The sequence below is a fragment of the Zychaea mexicana genome (genome assembly GCF_025766255.1).
Source record: "Zychaea mexicana strain RSA 1403 chromosome Unknown BDB00scaffold_62, whole genome shotgun sequence".
In the NCBI taxonomy this organism is placed as follows: domain Eukaryota; kingdom Fungi; phylum Mucoromycota; class Mucoromycetes; order Mucorales; family Lichtheimiaceae; genus Zychaea; species Zychaea mexicana.
Genome location: NW_026516725.1, coordinates 217,138 through 241,837, shown reverse-complemented (window position 1 = coordinate 241,837; position 24,700 = coordinate 217,138). Strand labels below are relative to the sequence as shown.

The window sequence follows — 24,700 nt, the reverse complement described above, 5'->3', positions numbered from 1 at the left end:
AGGTTGCATGTTTCCAAGACCTGGATGTTGCTGTTGCGGCATCTGTTGCTGTTGTTGTTGCATTGGCGCTTGTTGGTCAGTGCCTGTCATTTGGTAACCAGGCGACGGCACGAACTTTTGATACATGTCTTGTGGATGGGCCATAGTTACTTGATTGATGCGAGGAAAACGATAGAAAATGGGAGTGGGCGTTTTTTCGTATTGGAGAAATGCTCTGTGTTGGCTGTACTGAGAGCAATGTATATGCCCGTTCAGTGCTTATCACAAGAATAGAAAGGCTTGCAGTTGCCGTGTTTGTGTTGTGTATATAAATTGGAAAACGAGAGAGCCGGCCCGCAGTTCTTTTTCACTTGTTGGCCTTCGATGCTGTTTCTGGTTTATTTTTTTTCGTAAGAGGCGCGCGCACAAGGGGGTGGGTGGAGGAGGACCAAAGAGGGGCAGCTCTTACGCTGGTTGCGGGAATAAAACGGTTTCCTCTATAATAGACCCAAAATAAAAGAAAAAATAACATGTCAGCGATGTTTTTTTTTTTTTTGTCGTTGTTGATTTGGGGCACACACATGCCACTCCCATTCTCGAATGAACACCATTCGACTTTCTCTTCTTCTTCTTCTGTCTTCATGTTCCACCACCCCTGCCCCACCAATGCTCCGCTCCGCTTTCTTGCTCTGCATCCCCCATGAGCGACAGCAGAAAGTCAAAAAAACCACCTCTCTTTCTCTTCTTATGCCACTTGCATTCCAGGGCCCGCCCTCTCTTGTTACGATCTCTCTTTTGCTTCGCATTCCCTCTTCTCTTCTCTTTCACCACTCTATAACCCCCCCCCCGCCCTTCACCTCACCCACCCGCCAATTGGAAGGTTTGATCAAGACCACACCTGTTTATCCAAAAATAAAAAAACGCGCGCGATCACCACCTTCCATGTATGTCATCATGATTCCTTCTCCCCTCTCGTCACACTCATCCCTCCACACACATATACACACAAACCCTCTCACGCATCTCTCCATCCGTACGTACCAAAGTCAACTGGTGTGAATTGCAATGATGCCGTTCTTCTTTTTTCACTCTCTCAAAAAAAAAGGGTGTGTGAGAAAGGCTCCTAATCAGTAACACCTTGTTGTTTCCGTTTTGCGAGAAGGGTGAAGAGAAGAAGGGGGGGAAGACGTTAAGGTCAAAGTGTACTGAACCAGAAGGAAAACAAAAAAAAATAGTCGCTCTCTTCAATTTTTTATGAGTTTTTTCGCCAGTTTCCGCTCAGTGGATGATTTCTGAATCGCTGGCTAACAAACCCCGAGCAAAAAAAGATTTGGAAATACTCCCAAAAAAAAAAAAGAAGAAAGAGAGAGAAAACAATCATTGATTGTAAAGAAGAGAAAGAGAGACTTTACCCTTTCCCTCTTAATTGAGTGAAATGTTTACTTCTTTGTTCTTCCAAGTGACGGGTCGATGTCCACAGGATACAGTTGCCAGGACAACGAAGCACTGGCGTGTATGTGGATGACGGTACTCTTATTAAGCTTTTTTTTTGTGCGTCTTTTGCTATGTAAGGAGAGCAAGCCTGACTCAAGTCATAAACGATATGGCGTTGATACGAGTACCATGCAGTTCATTATTTCTGGAACATTGCCAAGAAGCTCTTGCCCTGACGATTGAAAAATCTCTATTTTGTGTCCTCCTTTGGAAGAAGACGACCTTTTGTCAGCAACTTACATCCTCCTCCAAGAGACAAGGAGAGAGTAAGAGATGAACGGTGTAACAGACTGTATCACCAACAATCACAATAAGGCCTCCTGTTCTTTAGAGCGCATAGTACTTTTTTCTTTCTTCTTCTTAAGAGTGACAACACATCCACCTCTTTTTTTCTACCACCTTATTAATCTTCTTGCGCCAGCATCTTGTCCGCCCCCCCCCTTATTTTCTTCCTATTCCTTGACTAATAAGGCAAAGGTCGAGTGCGTCGATCACTTTTAACCAGTCGGGTATTGAATTTTGTGATTGCATCCAGCAGCTTCATTTTACGCACAATCTATCTTGGTCATGCGATCCATTTAACTATTTGCGCGGTCTAGCTTATTCTTCCTATCACCTCTGATGATACTATCTACATACAGCAGCGCTGTCATATAAATGTATAAGCAAAGCATATACATGTGGGCAGTTTTTCTAAATAGTTGATTCAAACTTTCTATATACATACCAAGGCCACACATCTTGCTACAGTTGCGTTACATGCAAATGCAAAAACATAGAATTGGTGTCCTGTCCTAACAGAGTTCTAATTTAGATTGATATAGATGTGGTGATCGGTAATCTTCTTTCCGGTTACTAAGGCAATAATTCAAGGTTATTCTAGAAAGGTGGTGGTACTTAACCTGCTGTTCTAATCAGTATGTAAGCTACTAATTATTATTGCCATGTCAGCACACTAGCTGTTGACTGCTATGATACATGCGTTTGAGTAGCAGCAACAACTAATGCTGCTATCTTTTTGTGGATTTAATATAATAATATGGATATATAGTTGAATGACCTCTCTACCGTATCAGCTATATGTGAGCGAATGTTTTACTGGAGTTGTTTTGATAAGCATTCAAAAACAATTACTTTCGTCTTTTATGTATTGCACCAGCGACTTTCCATGATATGATGTTGTTGATACGTGCACCAAAGTTTCTATCCGCTTGATGGTATCATCATCATTGAAATACTGGCTGACTATTATTTTGGAATGACTAAGACTCGGATGACTAGGAACAACAAACGAAGGCTTTGATCTGAAAGAAACAGGATGTCACGGAGATTCCAAGTAAAAAGCAATGCATACAATAATGCAAGGATGACTCAGTTTGACAGGCAGTCAGTATGTGAAACAAAAGATGGAAAAAGACATGTATTAATCAGGCGACAGAGACCTATGTACAGAAATAGCAGTAGTAATAGTAGAAGTAGTAATAGTAAAGCGTAAATAACGAGGAACATTGGAAAAAGTGGGGTTTATACTGGTGTATATAGTAGGCTTGCTGCTGCTGTTATAAATAGCGTAGTTTAAATCTTTGCAGCAACTAGCGGTCTATCGTGATGGAATGACTGATACCAAGTTTTCAACTGCTCTAGGACAACAAAGGTAATAATGGTCTGTGGTCCCAACCGTATAAAGGCCGGTGTCCAACCTTTGAAAAAAGACCTTAATCCTTCAGTCCTGTACATTTGTGCCACAACCGAAAGCGACGATACTTTGCCGTCCTTGGCACTAGTCGACATGATGCGTGTCTTGACGACATCTGCTGGTGAGCATGCTGTCGTTGCTGCTAGACCCTTGAGACATTCAAAAAAAAAAAAAGAATATCATTAGTATAAGAATCTGAATAGTCCCAATATGTAAAAAACAAATCTACTCCTCCCACAAATAAAACCATTACATGATACATACAGCCAGTACGCTAGCGGTAAAATGCAGCGACATTCCATCCTTCATTGGCGAGTGTCGAGCCAAAAGATCCTTAAACAAATCGTAAGATACGCATTGAGCCGATGTGACAAGAATAGCCCGGCTCACATTGGGACCTAGGCCTCGAAATAATGATGACACACCCTCCTCGCGACTGATCCGGAGAAGCCCATCCACGGCGTTTTTGTAATTGCGTCTTTGAACTAAAGGCAATTGGCCGTCGTTCTGCATACGAACCTAGTATATTATCGATTTCCCTTTCACAAGTTAGTCCTTTCCATGCGCACACACACACCCAACAGACACTTTGGTATGATGATCGATCGACATGCGTTATTACATTAACAATATCACCCGGTGTACCGCATGCCCCACCTAAAGCACCAGCAGTAGTCGAGCACAAAAGCAATTGCCATACTTTTGGTTCTATTATTTCAAAACAAACCAAAAATGACAGTCAGTATCTTTAATAAACTGACACTAGCGACCCTTCCATCTCTCAACATGGAAAAAAAAATTGTGTGAGAAATCTCTACTCTCAGTCTTTGTCAGCATGTGCTGTTTAAGTTTTTCATATACGCCAAGTCGCACGGTTGCATACGTAGCCTGTCGAAATATACTGGCCGACAGACCAGCGTATAAACGTAAAGGACCTTCGTTCCGAACAATGGACAGCATGGTTTTCAACATGCCGACCTTGTCATTGCCTGTCATTGTCTGCAGTCGTACTTTGGTCAAGTCGAGTGGATGGACCGTAATGGCCGCTATGCATGACGACACACCACCAAAATAAAACGGCGTCGATCGTGTAATGGTGCTTGTGGATGTGCTCATTGATACTTATGAGGAAATAAGAAATAGGGGGGGGGGAAAGGAATAAAAGGGAGGGTAGAGACAGAGAGCGAAACATTTCTATTTTTCTTTTTTTGATTTGCCCATATGTCAAAACTGAGGTCTCTAGTAGCCGACACACGTCGCATAATCTGGTTCGGACAAGGAAAACTGTTTTTCCGCCCACCCCACACCTGGTCCGGGCGTCAGAAATGGGGTATATATATATCTTCTCTCTCGCCGTCAAGCTCCAACTGCAAGTAGTACAGCGGGTATATGCCAGCTGCTGCTTTACTACTCAAGAGCCACTGTTCCCGCAGTTGTTATCGGCCCTTATTGCCGTCAGACACAACAACAAATGTTTCCTGCATCATCCACAAACCACTGCTATAAGAAAGATACAAGGAACCCCATTCACTACAGAGGGTTAATTCCGATCATAAAACAAGGAGTCTGATTGTGAACTCCCCTTTATAATCTGCTCGATTGAAGGTATATAAATAAGGGTGTTGTTCTTTCATCATAACTATATCGTATAAATTCCGTGCAGCAAAAGAGCGGGACCAGCAACGACACTATAAACGCCACACTGCATATATAGCACGATACTGTACAGTATTGGATATCGTGCCTATATAGTAGCTCAGCTGTTGTGCTCCCTTTCTTCGTCCATGAGATTGATCATCTAGCGAAAAAGCAAACATTCGTCAGTACCTGCCTTCCTATCCTATCATAAAGCACACTGATATGTATCATTAGACAAGTGGCGCTTAAAGAGCTACTATTAACATGGAGCCAAAAAAAAAACAGCACGCTATAACACATCACCATCGAGAAATGCATTCTCTACATATCCATTTGCAATGCTTGCATTGATACCATCATCATCGGAATGATATGGTTTACATAATCATAGCCAATGATACATAAGAAAGAAGACATGAGAGAGATTCCGTGCTAAATATGAAAATGAAAGCGCACCTCTTGTTCTATTTTTGCCATTTCCTGAATGCACATGCACACACTGCATTGCTCCACTTTTCCTCCTTTACTAAAAAATCTTTCGTATAAATTTCTCCAGCAATCATCCTGGTTGCTATACTACCGAATTCGTCGCTAAGCAACTTATTACTCATGTTTCAGCGTTTTAGGGCTTCGCAATATGACGAATCTTAGCACGCGCAGACGAAACATTGGTACATTATGATGCTCACGCGACTTTTTTGTTAGTATGTAAAGCGTAGCGAGTGAGAAGACATGGTTTTGCAAATGCGACGGCGGATAATAAAATTAGGCCAGAAAGAACGTTCTTCTTTGCTGTTGGTACCTGCATATCGATGCGAGATTCAAAAGAAGGAGGGGGTGGGGGGTGATAGGCACAGCAAAACACATTATACTCACCGATTGCTCATATAGTGTAAAACATTAACGTGAGCTATATTGTAACTCTATTGGAGAGGCCCAGGTGATCTGATCACAAACAAACATGGAACCACTAACCACAGTCATCTTAAAACGACTCGTGGCAACAACAACAACAACAATAACGAAAAGAGTACGTGCGGAGACAAAAGGGACGATCTCTAATTGACAAATGACCCAGCACCGAAGCTTCGACGATGATATATTTGATACGGGCCTGCTGAAAATCAGCTCTTGCATACAGTATTTAGCGCAAACGCAAAACTTCGGGCGTTCACGGAAAACCTTTTTTCCACCGGAACCCTATTACCATTCCACAATGTTATAGTCTTTCAGGCATAATTTTGCTTGATGTGGGATCAAACAATGATAGTGTATATTCGTCGTGCCTGGAAATAGATTACCCTTCTTCCTCGAAAATCTTTCGCCTCCTTCTTATAATTAATACTCGTCTTTCCTGTCTCTCTCTCCTTTTGCTTTTCCTTCCTCCAACCCCCTCCCTCCCCTCTCTCTCTCTCTCTCTCTCACCTTCTACCCTTCGCCAAAATAAACCAGCCTTTAGACAAATGACTACTACTACTACTACCACGACACAGCGATCGACTCCGTTCTATTTTGGTGGTGTGTCGTCATGTGTTGCTGCAATGGTGGTCCACCCCCTCGATCTGACCAAGGTCCGCCTGCAAAACTTGAAGGGCAATGGCAAGGTCAGCATGTTAAAGACCATGATCATGATTGCACGGAATGAGGGATTCTTGCGACTGTATGCTGGACTGTCAGCAAGTATTTTGAGACAAGCGACTTATTCGACTGCTCGATTCGGTGCTTATGAGAAGCTCAAGCAAGGTTTGCTGACAAAGGCAGAGAGTAAGTTCGCTTCAGCTATTGATATATGTATATACACATTTACGGGGGAAAAAGTTCGTTTTTGGCTTATTGAGTTTGTCAACGACTAGGCCCTACTGTATGGCAATTGCTGTTTTGTTCGAGTGCTGCTGGTGCTCTTGGTGGAGTGTGCGGAAATCCGGCCGATGTTCTCAATGTAAGATGACTTGCTTATCTTTAAGCAATTGGGACCCTAAGGGAGGAAAAGAAGAAACAACTAAACACCTTTTTCTCTTTGACAGGTACGTATGCAAAACGACGGTCAATTACCACCGCATCAACGTCGAAACTACAAGAGCGCTTTGGATGGAATTATTCGGATGAGCAGGGAAGAAGGTGTATCGTCGCTGTTTCGAGGATTGGGCCCGAACGTCAACCGAGCGATCCTCATGACTTCGTCACAGTGCGTTTCCTACGATATCTTTAAAGACCTGTTGTTGCGACATTCGCCTTTAGAAGATGGACTGACGCTTCATTTCACATCAAGTGTGTTGGCGGTACGTGTGTTACTGATACAAAAATGGGTTGAGTGGAGGAAAAAGAGCTTTGTTGGATTTATTGCTATAATTACGTCGTGATGATGATGATGATGATGTTGATGCTGTTGTTCGTGATGGTCTATTAGGGTCTTGTGGCAACGACAGTGTGTTCCCCCGTAGACGTAATCAAGACTCGAATTATGGCAGCCAGTGGCAAGGAGCGGAAAATATCATCGTTACAGGTTATGGGACAAATGTACAAGATGGAAGGCATGCGCGCATTCTTTAAAGGCTGGACACCTGCGTTTATCCGATTGGGTCCACAAACCATCATCACCTTTGTTGTTCTCGAACAACTCAAGACATGGCATCAAGCATTCAGCGAACGACAAGAGCTGGTCGTCATGAAAATCTAAAAAAGTTTTTCTTTTTCGTTTAATTATCTATTAATCTAATCATTATTGTTATTGCATCATCTTTTTCCTTTTTTTTGCATACATACGTCTATCGATACCTTAGCTTTAGATATATTTATACATGTTAATAGACGCCCATAAAAGATCTTGTTTTTAGTTGGTTGTCCCCTCGATCTAAGAATGACTCATTCTAAAAGCGTGTTTGATCTTTGCAGGTTTGTGTGCAACCATCTTTTTGATCCACCAGCATCGCCCAATTCCGGGGTTTCCGCATCTTTTTTTCATCACAATGACGTCAACAATATAAAGTATTGAACGCAATAACAAGCTCGGGTAGTAGAAGACGAATCCGTTGGAACCTTGACGTATAAGTTAATGATATATGAACTTGGGTTTTTGAAGGAGAGGACACTGCTGCTCGGATTGAGGCTTCAAGGATTGCACTGTTCACAACTGGTATTTGTAATTGCAACACCGGCCTTCATTTGGCTTTGGTGAGGTGGTGATCCCTCAAAGGCTGACGGTGGACATTTATTATGAGGAGCGTCGTAGAGGAACCTGTGCGTTGATATCATCTTGTGAAGTCTAATACTCGAGCATTGTTAAAAGAGATAATTTAACTCAACTTTGTGTTCGCCCTGACACATATACACAACCGCAAGATGTTTTGTAGTTATGTTAATGAGGTTTGGCAAATAAATTACCCATGGTAGTATATGGAGAGCTCATCAGGAGAAGCTCTACAGTCGCGTGCTGTCACTATGAGTTTTATTGATATCATAATAAACTCCCTTTATCTTTCCAATGTCATCCCGCCTTATTACAGCTGATAGGATTGCACTTGGCTCTAAGCGCATCGTTGATGGAGTGCCACTCCTAATAATAATACTCAAAACGACAATCTACACCTCCCATGAAGCAGTAAAAACCAGCAATTGTGCATAAAGATAAGCAACCTGGCAATCAATAGTTTTTCGATACGTGCATAGGGGCTGATGTTATTGTGTATAAAAAATCATAGGTTTGTTTCTGATACGGATACAGTAGGTGTTTTCCAATGAATACAGTAAGAGGAGATTTGGAGAAGACAGTATGAGAACAAGGAAGCACATAAGCTACCACACAATAAAAGGGAGAGAAGCAGCTATTATATGAGCGAATTCTTAAACGCAACGATGAATGAAGACGTCCTGAACCCTTAGCTTAGTGTTATGCTTGTTAGAAAAAAAGATGCGTAAGCTAGATGCTGAAAATGCTTTACAGTACAGAAACTAGTCTTTTTTTATCCTTTTTCGATAGATAAATATTGCTCCGCTTGATGTTATGATATATCTATCGATACATTTATATCGTATATCATATCGCAATAGCGAATTAGTGATAATTCTCAGCTTAATTTGATGTGGCCTCTAAATTATATCGAAATGCTACTATAACGAATATCACTCATAGCGAGCGGCCACTGTACACCTTCATCGAAAGGCCGCTTATGAGCAATAGCAGTAGCTATTCAGTCTATCGGCTCTATCTTCACATACAATCAACAAGCATAAAAACTGTTCCGACGTTGTTGCATTGACGAGTAATGACCCAACCATCATCGAGTAGTGTTCAGCGATCCGCACCATTTATACACCCACAGCTAGCATACAAGCAAGAAGTTTATATTCAACCCATAAAAGTCTTAGCTAGTTATGTGCTACCTTTGGCGCATCGTAATGGGGTAGAAGGAGGCAAAAATCCAGAGCATGAACTTTTATATAACTTCTTGTACTGTAGTTACTGGAACTGGCCAGCAAGAACACTGTGTAGGGGTAATCTTCCTTTCCTCCTGCTTACTATCTTTACACATACAAAGCAATAGGTGAAATCTCTCTTTTGAAACGAATCAGGAAGGAAATATGTACTTATGCAGTTCATGGGCAATTGGTAGGAGCTTCACTTGTGTCGCTATCCTTGAATTTTCTATAATATGATATGCATGATACTTCGGTGATTATATGTTTTTTTAAATCCAATAAACATTGAGTCGTTAAGGAGTCTAGTCAATGAAATCAAAAGTTAGTATCATAGCACCATAAACCAGTAACATAAAATCTTAATTTTTGATAATCACCCGATATTGAGTCATTTTGCTGTAGACGCACTGGCCATGGCGAAAAAAGAAAATGACACGGGTGTGCCTAGAACGTACAAGCGGAGCAGCGCAAATGTGAAACATATATGCAGCCATGGAAACAGCACGCAACCATAGCGACGTCGCAGCAAAAAAAAGAGGCTATCTTAGCATCTTCCTACGCGTTACTACTAGTGCGCTTTACTGCTCTCACATGCTTCTACAGAGAAGGCACTGTGTGCGATAAAAAGAAAAAAACGCGTGACGTCACGGCCTTTAAAATTTTCATGACAATAAAAAAAGGGTAGTTTCCAGCTCTCCTTTTTTTCTTCTTTACCAGCATCTACATTCCAAAATGTCAGAAACCGATAAGCCCTTGTCTTATGCCCTGTGTGCACTGCTGATGTACCCGATCGCTTTAGCGTATATCGCCTGTCGTTGGCTAATTGCCGCGACATTTCCCTTTTTTTCTTTCCTGCTGCTGCCGTCCTTGTCTGCGTCGTCCGGTTTTCTGTCGTTGTTGCTGCCCGCGACATTCAGTTTGTTTCTGCCTTTGGGCGAATACCGTTGCCGTGAGACGCGTCCCGCCATGGGCCTGAATGAGGCCGGCGCTCGAGAGCTTGCTGTAGTGGCGGCTCCTGCAGTGGTTGTTCCTGCTCCCGTGCACGTTGTGCAGCTGGATGAGTTGAGTGTGCAGTCAATGGCTCTTCGTAAGAATGATGCCCAGCCTTCGGGTGCTGACGCCAGCCTTCCAGTCTCGCCTTCGTTGCCACCTGCGGTCGATATCCTCCCTGCTGTGCCTAACGGCATCGACGTCCCCTCATTTGCAGTTGTCGATGAGGCTCCCATTGACCAAGTTGTGCGTAATCCGTCCCCAGTGACGTTGCCTTCTTCCGCGTCCTTGGACCAGCTCCCATCGCAGCTGCCAGTAGCAGGTGATTTTGCTGCTGAGGACCATGGTGTGGTTGGCTCGCTTGACGAACAGGCCTCTGTGCCTGTTGTTTCTGTGCGCTCCGTTCGCCGCCAGCCCCGTCACCGCCATCATCAACACCTCCGTCGCCAACACCCGGTTTCTTCTTCGTTCCGCGCTCCTCACCACCACCACCACCGGGATCATCAAATCCGCCACCACCGTCACCATTACTTGCCGCTCGTTGCCCCGTCCGTTCCTTCTGCTCCTGTTTCTGTTTCTGCTCCTGTTCCTGTTCCTGTTCCTGTCTCTCTCGTCAACACCGCCGCCATCAACGCCGCCGCCAACAACACCCCATCATCGACACCACCACCATCACCGCCGCAACCACACAGTCCTTGCATCCTTCCGCGCACCTCGTCATCACACCCGCCACCGTGAAATCCGCCACCGTCACCGTCACCACCACTACTTGCCGCTGTTCGCTCCTTCCGTTCCGTTCGTCCCCGCAGTCGCTCCTTCAACCCACCGCCACCACCGTCCTCATCAACAAGTCCGTTCCCGTCCCTATCCTTCTGCGCACCTCCTCAGCTCCACCCGTCGCCGCCACCACCGCCACATCCGCCAGCGCAACACCTTGCAGCTATTCTTCCCTTCCGTCTCTTCCTGCCATATCGCTGCATTCACCACTTTCGCCTCCGCAAACACCCCCATGTCCGTCGTCGCGCCGGAGCCAATGGCTCACGTTCCTGTCGTTTGTGGCCCGGAGAGCATGGAAGAAGATACCGAAGAAAGAGAAGAAGAGTACGACGTGCGCACCGAGGAAGACGACGAAGAAGAAGATGATGACGAAGACGAAGACGACGACGACGACGAAGAAGGTGACGACGAAGAAGAAGAAGGAAAGATGATGAAGAAGGTGCACAGTTTGCTGCAGTGATGGCAGCACACTTGGGTGTCACGTTGGACGAGTATGAGGAGTTGCAGCGTCTCCTCGAGACTGGCGACGATGAGGCGCTCTTCGCTGGTCTGCTGCAGGCTGCTCGTGGAGACATCGACCGAGTCTCCGAGATGGAGCAGGTCTTGTCGGCGTGTAAGTGGCTACATCCTCTTTTATTTCGCTGTCGAGTGCTTTCGTATTGCCCCAGATTGATGCTAATTGCAATGTCCTTTTTAGATGGCCTTCTCTAGGCATTTGTTCTGTCTGTGTGCTTGTTTCTCTCCGTTCCTTTGGTCTCTCCCCTTTCCCTTTCCTGGTGTCGCCCACTTTGAATCCGCCTGTTTGTGTCGCTGTCTCCTCTTTTCCGCGTGTTTTTTTCCTTTTCCTCTGGTGCCGTGCTTGGCGTTGTCGTGTGCGCCTGCGTCAGGCGATGTTTGTGGTTGCGCGTGTGCGCTTGGTTGTAAGTGTCTCAGCATTAAGCTTGAGCGAGATGCATAACGTACTGATGCTGATGAGTTTATTGTTTTCATTTCAAATAGAGCGCATGCGGCGTGTTTTGGGTGTGTGTCTGGCGGTCTCCGCCTTCGTCAGGCGATGGGGTGCGGCCCGGACATCTCAGTGGATGGTTTCTTGAGGTAAAGGCGGCTGGGGTTGGCATTGGCGCCGGCACTGGCTGCAGCCACCGGGGGTGAAGGGGTTGGGGGGGCACATGGGGACAACTCCGGTTGAGCCGGTGGTGGGAAGGTGAGCAATGCTCTGGTTGTGTAGGCAGTAGGAATCCACCATCGAGGCACATGTACAGCGGAGGTTCTTGACAGCAAATGACAACCCAAGGTGTCATGCTTGTATGATTATGGTACATACTATGCTTTCTTTAATACCTACGGCCATTTTGATAAGAAGAGGCTTGCTAACTGATATATCCCTTTTCCTTTCCTTCTTCCCTTCTTCGGATCGCATTCGACATGGATGTGGTGTGAAGAAGGCGAAGAGGAGCCCAATATTAGGAATCTATTCCTTTCCCACGGCTGTCATTCCAGTCAGTTCCAGCTCATGTGGATGGTGTTCCTGCGTAAGCCCTGGCCAACCGGAGCAATGTTGCTCACCCAATCCCTGCCACCGAAAGCTCAACCGGAGTTGTCCTCGCCCTTTCCATACCCTGGATCCTCCACCGGTTGTAGTCAGTGTCACAGCCATATTAGTCCAGCCTCAGCCTTCACCTTTGCCTCCGGATTCCGTGAAGCTGGGGTGTCCGGGTTGGGGTGTCAGGCCAGCGGTGTGGGTGGTACGCCGCGATGGAGAGCGTCAGCTTTCCAGGCTAGCCGAGTAAAAATTCGGGGTGTTGTGAGAATCCCGTCTTTGGCTTGATCACGTCGTCTCGTGTGGTCTTGGTGGATGATCCATGATGGTTATGCTACTACAGGTGGCGTCAGATTTCCAGGATAGCCGAGCAAACATTACAAACCCCTCCTACTTGGCATTGAATCAAGGATTCGCAGAATCCCGTCTTTGGCTTGACCAGTCTTTTGGCGATAGACTATCAAGATCGATCAGCATTATCCAATCGTTGGCATCCTCTGGTTTTCTTTCCGTTGGTCCAGGCAACAACTACATTCGACGTTCTAACTCGGATTGAATATTCCCAGTGTGGAAGGAGCAAGTTTATTGTCTACTGGTAATGCTATGGCGACAAGGGCTCTTCAAGCGGGTGCGGATATCTGTTCTCAAGTGATCCAATAAGGCACTTCCCCTTCTGGGCGGAAAATTGCATGCATTTAACACGTCCATAGGCGGACCAAGTGCAAGTCTCGGTGGACAGCCTTTGGCATCAACTGTTTTCAGCGCACGAACAAGTGACAGGCGGAAAAGGCGACATATAACTTATGGGCGAGTCATACTCAGGCGCAGCAGCAATGAATCACTTATCGCACATCTTTACGAGGAATATGCAAGCTGATCAAACATTTCAAGCTGGTCAAAAATTTCAAACTGTGTGGCCATAGACGGATCAAGTCACCAAGCATGCGGGCAAATATGCGGGATGGTTTAAAATCAACGGCACGATCATCATCATCATTAACCATCCCTACTTTTGTGGTGAAACCCCAAAGAGAAAGCGGCAACAAAAGGAGCAGCGGCAAACATCGTATCGACAAACAGTGTCCATCGCTACCTATGGTGGCCACATGGAGCAAGATACTTCAGCGACAAAAACTGCAACAATGCATACGACAATTCAATCCGTTCAGAATCACAAGGTGTAATGTGACGGCAACACTCATTACAACTATTCAAATCAGTCAACGTCAAGTCAAGGAGATGAAAACAATCCTCATCTATCTCAGTTTACGACGAGGAGACTTGTGGAAACAGCAGCATGGCGACAAAAAGACGAGATTGGCATTGTCAGCTTTCAATACTGTATGGGGACAACATCGGGCATTGGACGGCCATTCGAATGCGTCTTCATCATTTCTATCAAACGGCACCAAAGCAGAAAGACTGGCGACTTCTCCTATGGTGGCAATTGAGCGCAAAAGACAAACAGTAAAAACTGGATAGCAGCACGCATGGCAACTGTTCAAGCTGCCTCAACAACATTCTATCTACAAGGTGGCAACTCTTCTTGGCGACAAAGAAAAATCTACCAAGAATCATTGGAGCAAATGGGTGTGGTAGCAACCAAGCACAGAAGGTTATTGCGGCAATGAAGCACGGTGGCAATGCAACACATCCTCTGATATGGCAATCAAAACTGGCAACAAAGCATCTACAAAGCGCCACACATACGACTGTTTGACACTGGACAAAGGGATATCACATCGTAACCCTGATGCATCTACCCATGATGAACAAAATTCAGTCCCTGGTGAACGGCGTTCTTCATGATGGCGCCATAATCCAAATTGCATTACGGGAAGAATTGGCGACAAGATACGAGGAGACATATTTAATGAAAACATGTCAAACGCTAGGTGGATGCAAAGCATTTAGTAAGTTCTATCTTAACAATATCAAGTCGGACAAAATATGATACTTACATTTAAATTCTTCTTAGGGGGGAAAAGGTGGCGAACAATCTGTAAATTTCGCATGAAAACAACAAGCAAAGTCATCGGCATGGGCGGGCAAAGAATATCAAGGACAACGATGCACACGGGACACGGCTATTGGATGGAGCAGTATCATATTATCGTGGCGGTTTCATTTCTGCTTTAGTGGTGAAGCAGCAATGGGGACAAAAGAAGGGACGAGAAGCACACCTGTCCAAGTCGCATCAAGCAAAACACTGCGTCTAAAGGTCACTATCAACAAGGGTCACATTATTGTCAGAGGGACCCGACGGCATTGCGTAGACGCAATAATGGCGGCACTATCCGTATCCGACTTTCGAATTCATGCTGGCGAGCACACGTTGAAGACACTGATCGCACAACCGATAAACGCTACTCGACGAGAGATTTGGTCAATGGCTCCTGTCGCACGGGACATGTATTCAAGAACTGCGCATTATTGACATTCGCACACACATATTGTTTATGGCAGCAGGTTGACCGTTAGAAGGAGAGAACTTTTGAGGTAATCTGAACTTCCGTATATGAAATTGGAGCGGGAAATATGAAGCCATTAGCATTGATACGTGTATTTTTGATCGATTAATCTTTTAGTAAAAGCGGTGGGCGACATGACTACTCGATGATGCTACTTTAAGGAAGGAATCGCGCATGTGTATCCATGACAAATCAATGGATGGCACGCAGCAAACAAGGGAGGTGGCTACAAGAACAGACATTGAAAGATATAGAGACGGTACAATTACATGGTCCTACTACCTTGGAAATCGAAACAGAAGAAGCATCATGGTAAGAAGCAAAACCAAGAGAAACAATTGACTATTCATGCTTTTGTAAAATTATCTGCTCATTGTGACTTTGCTACAATCATATCATTAGTGAACGCCGCTATTCATGCAACAACATTTGATATATTCTACCCAGGAAATCTCTTCTGACAAAGCGTTGGTAAGTTACGGTCCAGGTAACGATAGCCCCCCAAAATACGAGTAAAAAAAAGAAGAAAAAAAAGAAAAAAGAAAAGAAAAGAAATCAGGAATTAGATTAGTAGTAGATTAGAGAGAATGTAAAAACAACACCAAGCATCACGCGGTCTGTGACGACGGAAAGCAAAAGTAGCGAAATTCAAGGCAACAAAAAGACAGAAACAAATGTCAAGAAAAAAAATCATCACTGCCTTTCGTACAATACGGCACCAGGAAAACGTCAACAAGTCGGTGGCTGTCTTATCACCCTAAGCAAGTTTGCTTACAACGGCACTACATACCCGATCAACATCGCTTCAAAAGCTAACACATACAACAACAGCAGCAATCTATACAAGACAATCTCTTGGAAAGAAATCAGCGAAGAAAAGATGAAGTCTACACAAGACACACAGCATCACATACAAAACAAACCAAGCGATATCAAATTGCAGTCGATTCAATACCAGACTGAAAAGCAAGACTTGGGCAATTATAAAGTGAAATTAATCAACAGTAAGTACAAACAAGGCACACGGATTCACTTTAGATGAAGACATTGATAACTAACGTGAAAGGCTTATCGATATTTAGAGACAAAATACAGCGCTGAGGATCATCATCGATACAAAGTCACAAGCTCAGTCTATTATCGCCTTCAACGGCCTCCATATCATTCGCGTCGAGCTCAAGACAACAGAGCATTTAGCGAAGGCTGCGCGAAAAAAAAAAAGAAAAAAAGAAGAAACAAGAAAACAGTTCGACATACATAATCAAATGCAAGAATAACACGACATGAGAACACACCAAAAAGGACCGAAGATATCAACAAGCAAATCACACAGATATCACGCACCTCAGGCTACTGAAGACGACAATTATCAAGACGAAAAAGACCATAAAAATTGCCACAGACGAATCCCATAAATCAGAATATTATGTAGTTGAAGAAAAAATTATAGAAGAAAAAAAAACAGAGAGAAAAAAATCAGAGGGCTATCGTTACCACGGACAAAAGCTTACTAACATTTGTAGGAATGCACGATTCTTTAATTATAATTTTACTACTAGAAGCTTATATTACCATAAAAAATAAACATGTTTCTTCCAAATCCTTTTTGCCATCATCGCAACCTTCCTCCTAAAACAAAAGAAGTATGTACTTGCGAAATATAGAAGAGTGATTCACTCTAGTGCTACTGTACCTTCATAAAAGTACACCCAAGGAATGCGCTCTGAGACCAACTTTGCGAACAACTACGACTGCAGCAACCCAGTAGGGCAAAGACTACTGTAATACACCACATGTGGCCAACGTTGTCGTCATGCCGGTACCACTATCATCTAAATTAACTGCATTGGTAGTAACGGAATTGAATATTTCTGAAAAACTACTTGATCTACGTACAACTTACCTCTGCAGGCCCCGGTAGGCTGATGTGCATGAACGGAATCGCTTCGGCTTTTCTTTATTTTCGACGAATAGCCTGGCCTTTTGGATGTACTGGATGTTGTTACTATAATAACTGTTTTTTGTGCTGGCTTTGGGCGCAAAAAATCGTAAAGATAGTATATACACTGCTACAAAGAACCCATTATCATGAACAAACAAGCAATGTGTGTTATGTATTCCGCCACATATGAAATCCTACTAAAAGTCCAACATTAATTTAAAGTTGATTCTTTCGCTTCTCCTCCATGTAATCTTGCGATTTAATACCGCGCATTAGACACATACATATATAAAGATATGTTTTAAAACAAGTGCACAAAGAATATAGATCATAGTTTATGGCTGTATGTACGGGACAATAACTTTATATATTAACTTGAGGGACACGTAGGTGGTTGTTCCGGATAGGCTGAATAGGCGGTGGTAGCTGTACACACATCAGTTAATACAACCCTCACATGAATGCAAATGGTCTACGCGGACGCTATTGGTCCTTGGAGAAAATTAAATCGTCCGCAGGTGTTGGCAAGAGTACATGGATAAATGGTCGTAATCCTCGCTATCATAGTTCCAGCTTTTACATTTGGCAAGCGCAGCCAATGTATATTATATACTTCTCATGTTTGTATCCATTCCCCATCGGTGCCTACAAGTAATATACACAGCACCGAGACTAAAGCGTATGATATCTTAACACATCACACTGCATAGAAACCGGCAGATTTTGTGGTTTACAGTGTCATTGAAATTTTTGTGCTCAAGCCCGTTCACGAGTTTCTATCCGTTACCCATGTCTACCGCAGTCGTGATCTTGCTGTATTTCCTGCTGTTGTCCCCGCTCATCATTCAACTTCTGTGTGCCGCATTGTGCACGCTCCCTGCATGCGGCCTTTGGCATCTCCAGCATCGTCCAGCTAGCTCGTAGCCGATTTCCTGCGTCTTTGGTGATGTCTATGCTCAGGTTTTCCTTGTATCTGTGAACTGTGTCGCAATCATCATCCACTCCGGTGTCGTTGTCTTTCCAATCACGTCGTCTTACGGATTGCTGCTTGGCTGCTGAAGACGCACTTGATCACGAGGCCGCTGCTCAACCTGTCCTTGCAGCACCGGAGCCTGAAATTACGATACGTTCCACTGCCACCACCAATTGTTACTACCATACTATGCACAACCACCACCGTTCTTTTCATTCCATTAGACATGCAATTCATTACCGCTGTCAACGACGTCGCCTGCTCTTTATTCCAATACTCGCCCTTCATTAACGTGCTAGCATTGTCCGTCAATGTCTTTCTTCAGCTCCATCTACTAGCTGTATTATAATTTCCGATACAGTACATATATGAGATTCGTTCGTGAATAAATGGAACAATCGGTTATGATAGATTCTTGGAAAGTTGCGTGATTTGTCTGTTGTCCAATGGCCAAACGAGCGCATAGGCGATGAGGTCAACACTAAGAAAGAGCACAATGCATGTTTCAGTCAACAGTGCAGTAGAAAAACGATCGTTTATCATTGATCATTTTACATTATTAGATATAGTGTCGCCGTATATCATTTGGCGTGTATCAATATTGGTATCATTCTATAGCCACGGCTCTGCTCTACATGAGTTTTTTTTTTGCTGAATGATGAACATAGTCAGTTTATTTGAAAAGGAAGGAAGAAGAGGGCACTGTCGCAACTGACACGAGCCACCTGCATGCTTCAGATTTGATTGTTCGAGAAACAAGTTCTAGACACGGTGAAGGGGAACCTGGCATCGTCTTTTTAAGACTAGGCAATTTCCAAAGCGATATTCCGCCACAATTTAACGTCGTAACTGTACATAATATTAGTCTCATGTTAAAGCTAAAGACCAGCTCTTCCTTTTAATAACCAGTTGCTTATGTGTCATGAATGGAGAAAGAATGAAGGGGAAGGAGTAAGAGTCTGACAGGACTCGTGGGAAGGCAAGTTCCCGATGCATGAATTTTCTGCAATTGCTTCCCGCTGCACCCTAGTACGGGAAAACATTGACGAAGGGTTGACGTGTTTGTTCAATAATTCTCTGACGTGTTCGTTCTGTGTGATTGATTGGCTTTAAGTTACTGTATAAATACCAGTGGACGTAATCGTTTTTTCTTTTTTTTTTCGACTTCATCTTTGAGCTGATGCAAAAACTCCCTTTTCCACGACCCGCTCAATTGTTCGTGGTTTCTTTCTTCCAAAAAATGCTACGACCCTAAAACTGCCAAGTGCGGCTCAAGAGTCGCGCTTTACAACAACTTGACGGCATCGAGCTATATAACACCATCATGAGAAACAGCAAGCTGCCAGGTTTAAAAACAGCAGTAAAGCACATAGACGCAGAGTATGTTTGACTCAGAGTTTATGTAATTTTATTAAGTGGCATACTAACGTATCCTATATAGTTATTGCTATATTCACTTCGCCACCCAAGTCAATGCTTCAGTGTTTTACAACACATACCAAGGGCATCATAACTCTATGTTTGGTTTGCGCGAGGTTGATGTGCTGCCCGCGATGGAGAACGGCGAAGTCGTTGTTTGTCGTCATGAAGAGTGAACTTTTCAGCTCCCAGCTCTGCTGCGGCGTCATCATCCCTCCAAGGACAACCACAGCCACCACCTTCGGCTGCTCCCAGCTCTGCTGCGGCGTCATCTCTAGGCAAAAGGTATTTGATTCTTTTGCATGAAGATAATATTTCATTCTTATTGGGGCTTCTGGAAAAGATAATGGTTGGTGATATTCTGTGCTAATTCAACATAATTTATAGGTTCACCGAGGACCGACTAGCTGAAATGCTCGTAAAAAAAGCCAGAAAAGTGAACAAGCGACGACGCCTTGACGATGAGCTTGAGGAGCTGGATGAACAAATTGACATAGCAAGAATAAAATGCACTACATAATTCAATTTAGTCATACAATGTTGATTGTTTGTTTATTTGTGCGTTTGTGCTCTAAAAACCAAGGCAAAACTCGATTTTCAAACAAGGACGCTTATGGTATGAGTATTTTGGATCAGGTAGTCTGCATCAGGCGTCTTGCGCCATTAAGCGCTTTGACCGTCAATCATATTACTTTGTTGATAGACCGCCGCATATATTGATAGAGTATGCTTGACTTTTCTTTGATATGATATAAAACATCATCTTCCAAGCATTAGCCTGCAATAAAAAACATAAGCATCCTCCTCGCGAGTACAACAGTATGCTCTGATCATTATAAAGCTGTATCGTATTGTCCGAGGTACCATTTTTATCAAATTAATAAGATCGCAAAGTGCAAACTTAAACCTAATATTTATAATATCCATTAGCATCATCACAATAGTTAGTAACTACATACTGTACAGTGATAAATGCAAGTGATTTTCTCCTTTTTGATTTTATTTCGAACATTTGGCAAATTGGAGATTGGAAAGATTATGTTGCCTTACTCTTACATAAAATGTACCATTATTTTTTCAGAGATACAGTAATTAAATTTGCCATTCTTCCAATTCCATACAAATGATAATGAAAGATACACTTGATATCTCTATTATATAATATTATGTAACATGATATTAATCTGGTCAATATTCGATTCTTTCAATCTCTCATAGTACTTACAGTACATCCTTCATAGTGTTTTTTCAACAACAAAATAATATCTGCAAGATAATCCATTTGTTTATCATATCTGCTTAAAGTTCAAAATAAAGGACAAAATGAAAAGTTGTTTATACGTAGCAGATTTTTTTAGATGATCATTTTTAATTTAATCTTTTTTTCTGTCCTGCGTTATATGTATAATTTACTATCAAGACATACTGTATTTTTTACATTTCGTTTGTTTTTACTTTTATATTTATCAGCGTAAATGACTCGAGGTTTTTTATTGTGGGTTGGATTTTCGAGATTGCATATAAATATTTGTAAGCCATGATTAAAATTAATGTAAGGTGTGGACAGGAACGATGAGACTACAGTAAGACAACTAGAAGGTAAGAGACCAGATATGATGAGTGAAGAAAAAGGAACAAGATATAGCAAAAAAAAAAACAACATAACTGAATGATGTTTTATTATTTAAAGACCATGGCAACATATATATACGTTTTACTATCGGTTATTATAATAATGTAAGTAAGCGGAAGAATTGGTATTAAGGTTGATAAGTGGGATGATGATTATCGATATTAATGATTATTGTTGGAGGATTTAATATGTAATCATCGAGGTTGGAAGTGGTCACTAGTAAAGGGTTGAGGAATGTTCGTAAAAAATAACTCCCATCGTACCCCCAGGTCTCACGCAAATCGATAGGATTCGCGGAGGGCAGTTCTCTATAGTGATATATATTCACGAGCAAGTGGTTCTCATAACCAGGATGGTAATACAGTTTATCACTTTTTTCAAATTACAGTAGTTGAATTGGCTTCTAGGGCCTTGAGCTCACCACTCTCTACGATGATGCTATTAGGTCTTTTCTGGTCCAGCTACTGTAATCCATGAGTCCTTTCGCAAAGTTGTAGTATTGATGTGTCCACAAGCGCGAAATTAGCAACGACGCTATGTCTGATGATGGTCGGCGGCGGCGCTTATCTTTTGTGCTGTCCGTACTTGCCGTCGTCAACATTGCAGGATCCATCTTTTACGACATTGGATACCCGACATGTCTTATTCATATGCGATGGATCAACAAGATCAATATATGATCAAATGACAAGCTTGAATTTTAAGAGAAACAACTCGGTAAACAGAGAGAAAGACATAATTATGGCAGTAGACCTTGGTGAAAAAGACGAGCATTATGGTTCAAAATGAGTTTTTCCGACTCTAATTCATAGCCTAACCCTTCGGTTTCTTTTTTATCCAAAAAAGAAAAAAATCGTACGTCTGGACGCGGTGGTGGTTTTTAAATATAAAAAGAACATGTACTTTGGGAGTGCGCGGGAGATTAAAGAAAACAAAAGAAGAAAGACGCGGAAACGCGCTTTTCCCGCGTTGACAGTGTGGACAGCGTTGTAGTACATGAGTCACCACATAGTGACGGAGCATGTTTTTGCTGGTTTATCCCACTACAGATTGATCGGTATATATACACCCACTGTATTAGTCTCATCGACCTGTATATCAAAACGTCTATTTATGTATGTGAAAAGTAAGACCATATAAGGTGGAGTCCTCAAAGGTGCGATGGCGGCGTCTCTTGAAGTTTTGTTATCTGTTGCATAGACATGTTGGAATATACAATCGAAAGAGTGACTTTAGAGTGATGACAGAGGTTCTTGATGGTAACTTGACAACCATCTTATTTGGCACATGCAATCCGTTCTTTAGTGCTAATTTATAGATGATTTGAGTCTCGTTAACTAAAGAAGAGCCACACCTCCAACTAAGGAAAAAGTCTCAAATTCGTATCACCCAGGAGAATTGGGTATCAACAAATAAACAATGAATTTATCGTGGACGCACTACTATGTGTTTGAAGTCGATATGCACGTGTCGGGTGCATCGGTGAGAAGGAGGCGGGAGAAACAGAGCCCTTGTTGCTTTTACTGCGTTGTTATTTGTATGTTTGTTTGTTTGTTTGTTTGAATCTCTGAATAATTAAAGGTGGAATATAGTATGTACAACATGAAAAAGACAACAACAACAACAACAACAATTAGTATGTAGCAATTTTCCACTGATAGAAAGAAAAGAAAGAGATCGGCTGCATTGTCATCGTCACCCGTTGTTGCTAATAATAGCCAACAGAGTGGTTACATATGTACCGACATAACCTGTCGAGCGTCACTTTTTTTTTTTTTTTTTATTTTTTGCCTGTCCTGCTTTCATATTAAGTTTAGTCTCGAAAAGCGAATGGAGCACAAGCAAAAAGTCATGATAGGATATGGTAGCAGCATAGTAGAACCACGGTGCAACAGCTTTATACTAAGCAAAGCCCATTGCGCTCAAAAAAAAAATACAAGATCCAATGCCCGCTCGTCCGAAACATATGCATGCAACTTCAAATTGGAGTGATAGATCCATAGATCGACTTCCAGACTGAAAAGGCGGTCTTCTTGCCTACAGTAACTCTTCTTTTATATCAAAGATGATTGGGGAGAGCGAGGACTTGATTAATATGAAGAAACGCGATGTTGCGCAAGAGTGGCAAGCAAGATGGGTCTCGACGCTTTAGTACAATGTAATGCAATACAAAGAGAAGGTGGGTTGTAACTATGGGGGGGGGAGAGTTTTTTTCTATGACCTAGGTGACACGGGTTGCTTAACCTATATCGATGGTCACAGCTCGTGATATTTCACTTTGAGTACTTCTCCCACTACTGCTGCCACGCGACCCATACAAAGCAGCGTTTTTTTTTTTTTTTTTTTTTTTTTTTGGTCTGACGCTAAAATAAACCGTTTATTCTTTTTCTCGTATAGCGTGCGTGGCATGTAACCAACAACACAAAGCGAGTTCCAAACTTATCACGGGAAGAAACGAGAGCTGGGATGTTGTCATGACCTTGTTCATTTCCCACCATGGGCGGGCCCCATTGTGCCCCGAGGAACAGAATGAACAAAACAGACAGACAGAGAGAGAGACGGGGTTGGGTTTGGGGGAGGGGGAGGAGGAGTTTGTTGAATGAAAAGGAAGCGGGGCCGGGATAGAATCACTCCGTTCATGGTTGCACAGAATGCCAATTATCGTCTCATTTGTATACCTTCTTTCTGTGTGTGCCGTTGCGTTGCGTTGCGTTGTGTGTGTGTGTGTGTGTGCTTGTATTTTGTCCGCGATCACAAACACAGCTGGGCTTTTATGTCTGTCAGTCAGGTTTATGGCTAATCTTTGCTATCCATCCGCAGGTAGTAGCTGCTACTGAACTAAGAGCTGACTTTGTTGCACTGTTCTACATAGTCAAAAGAAAAAGAGAGAGAGAGAGAGTGTGTGTGTGTGTGCGTTTATAGGGTTTTTGAGTTTACGGTGCTAAATTTATCACGTCGCAACTCGGTAAGGGTTGCTGTGGTCGAAAATAGACCATGGTAGCACCAAAGCACGGCAGGCCCAGCATCTTTTTTTTTTTTTTTCTTTTATCCTCTCCTCTCTCCTCTTTTCTTCACTTTTTCCTTTTCTTCCTTCTCTTTCTTTTTTACATCCACCGAGCGTATACCTCAACTAGCTTCACTGGTGTGTCGTCTTGTTTTCTCTCTCTTTCTCTTTCTCTCTCTCTTACCACGTCGTTTCGTCGTTCGGTGGCCATCTACCTCTCCTCCATTCTGTACATCTAGAACCACTTTTTTATTATTTTTTATTTTTTTTGCAGTAACAACAACAGCAACACAAACATTCATCGAGATCGCGACCGGTTTCATCTCGAAGGGGAAGAATAAAGCGAATCTTTCTCACACACTCACAGTATACATCGTCCTTTTTCTTTATTCTCACTCGCAAAAAAAAAAAGGGGGGGGGGGCTGGTTAATTGGTTGGTAGATGTCTTACGCGCGTGCACTGTTTCATAGCATATATCATATTACACAGTATACATCATCATCCAATCCATTCAACTGCATCCATTCGATAAACAGCAACAGAACCGGCTATATCGTTTCTCTAATTTATCTCTCTCTCTCTCTCTCTCTCCTATCCGTAATTCACAACAAGTACAGCATCTATCCACATAATCACCACCACCACCACCACAACAACAACAACAACAACAACACCAGCATCGAATACAACTGCAACAAACGATGCAAGACGACTCACGAACTGATCTG

At 43.0% G+C, this 24,700-nt stretch overlaps 7 protein-coding genes across 7 annotated transcripts; 6 read left to right on the top strand and 1 right to left on the bottom strand.

The window, feature by feature from the left end:
• Nucleotides 1-361: 361 nt before the first annotated feature.
• Nucleotides 362-1,134, top strand: BDB00DRAFT_516065 (uncharacterized protein). Its single transcript, XM_053117687.1, has one exon. The coding sequence runs from the start codon at nt 580-582 to the stop codon at nt 1,036-1,038; it is 459 nt and encodes a 152-aa protein (XP_052977417.1). The 5' UTR covers nt 362-579; the 3' UTR covers nt 1,039-1,134.
• Nucleotides 1,135-2,881: 1,747 nt separating this feature from the next.
• Nucleotides 2,882-4,389, bottom strand: BDB00DRAFT_516008 (mitochondrial carrier domain-containing protein). The gene is made up of 4 exons (XM_053117686.1): nt 3,988-4,389; nt 3,792-3,877; nt 3,434-3,688; nt 2,882-3,318 (listed from the first exon to the last, which is right to left on the bottom strand). Exons 1-4 carry the CDS (start codon nt 4,283-4,285, stop codon nt 3,049-3,051), a joined length of 909 nt encoding a protein of 302 aa, XP_052977416.1. The 5' UTR covers nt 4,286-4,389; the 3' UTR covers nt 2,882-3,048.
• A 1,881-nt stretch (nt 4,390-6,270) lies between these two features.
• Nucleotides 6,271-7,484, top strand: BDB00DRAFT_767606 (mitochondrial carrier domain-containing protein; the record flags this gene model as incomplete). Its single annotated transcript, XM_053119683.1, has 4 exons — nt 6,271-6,571; nt 6,661-6,746; nt 6,832-7,086; nt 7,215-7,484. The coding sequence occupies 4 exons, from the start codon at nt 6,271-6,273 to the stop codon at nt 7,482-7,484; spliced, it is 912 nt and encodes a 303-aa protein (XP_052977415.1).
• Nucleotides 7,485-9,794: 2,310 nt separating this feature from the next.
• On the top strand, nt 9,795-11,175 carry BDB00DRAFT_515932 (uncharacterized protein). The gene has a single exon (XM_053117685.1). It carries the CDS (start codon nt 9,956-9,958, stop codon nt 10,949-10,951), a length of 996 nt encoding a protein of 331 aa, XP_052977414.1. The 5' UTR covers nt 9,795-9,955; the 3' UTR covers nt 10,952-11,175.
• Nucleotides 11,176-11,787: 612 nt separating this feature from the next.
• On the top strand, nt 11,788-12,138 carry BDB00DRAFT_834764 (uncharacterized protein; the record flags this gene model as incomplete). The annotated part of the gene is made up of 2 exons (XM_053124344.1): nt 11,788-11,910; nt 11,988-12,138. Coding segments are annotated over 2 exons (189 nt in total), but the record flags the coding sequence as incomplete, so codon positions are not given.
• Nucleotides 12,139-12,542: 404 nt separating this feature from the next.
• BDB00DRAFT_834758 (uncharacterized protein) lies at nt 12,543-12,861 on the top strand (the record flags this gene model as incomplete). Its single annotated transcript, XM_053124343.1, has 1 exon — nt 12,543-12,861. A coding segment is annotated over one exon (198 nt), but the record flags the coding sequence as incomplete, so codon positions are not given.
• Nucleotides 12,862-13,136: 275 nt separating this feature from the next.
• Nucleotides 13,137-14,911, top strand: BDB00DRAFT_930720 (uncharacterized protein). Its single transcript, XM_053129014.1, has 5 exons — nt 13,137-13,217; nt 13,241-13,997; nt 14,089-14,244; nt 14,314-14,443; nt 14,509-14,911. The coding sequence occupies exons 2-5, from the start codon at nt 13,473-13,475 to the stop codon at nt 14,667-14,669; spliced, it is 972 nt and encodes a 323-aa protein (XP_052977411.1). The 5' UTR covers nt 13,137-13,217; nt 13,241-13,472; the 3' UTR covers nt 14,670-14,911.
• Nucleotides 14,912-24,700: the final 9,789 nt, after the last annotated feature.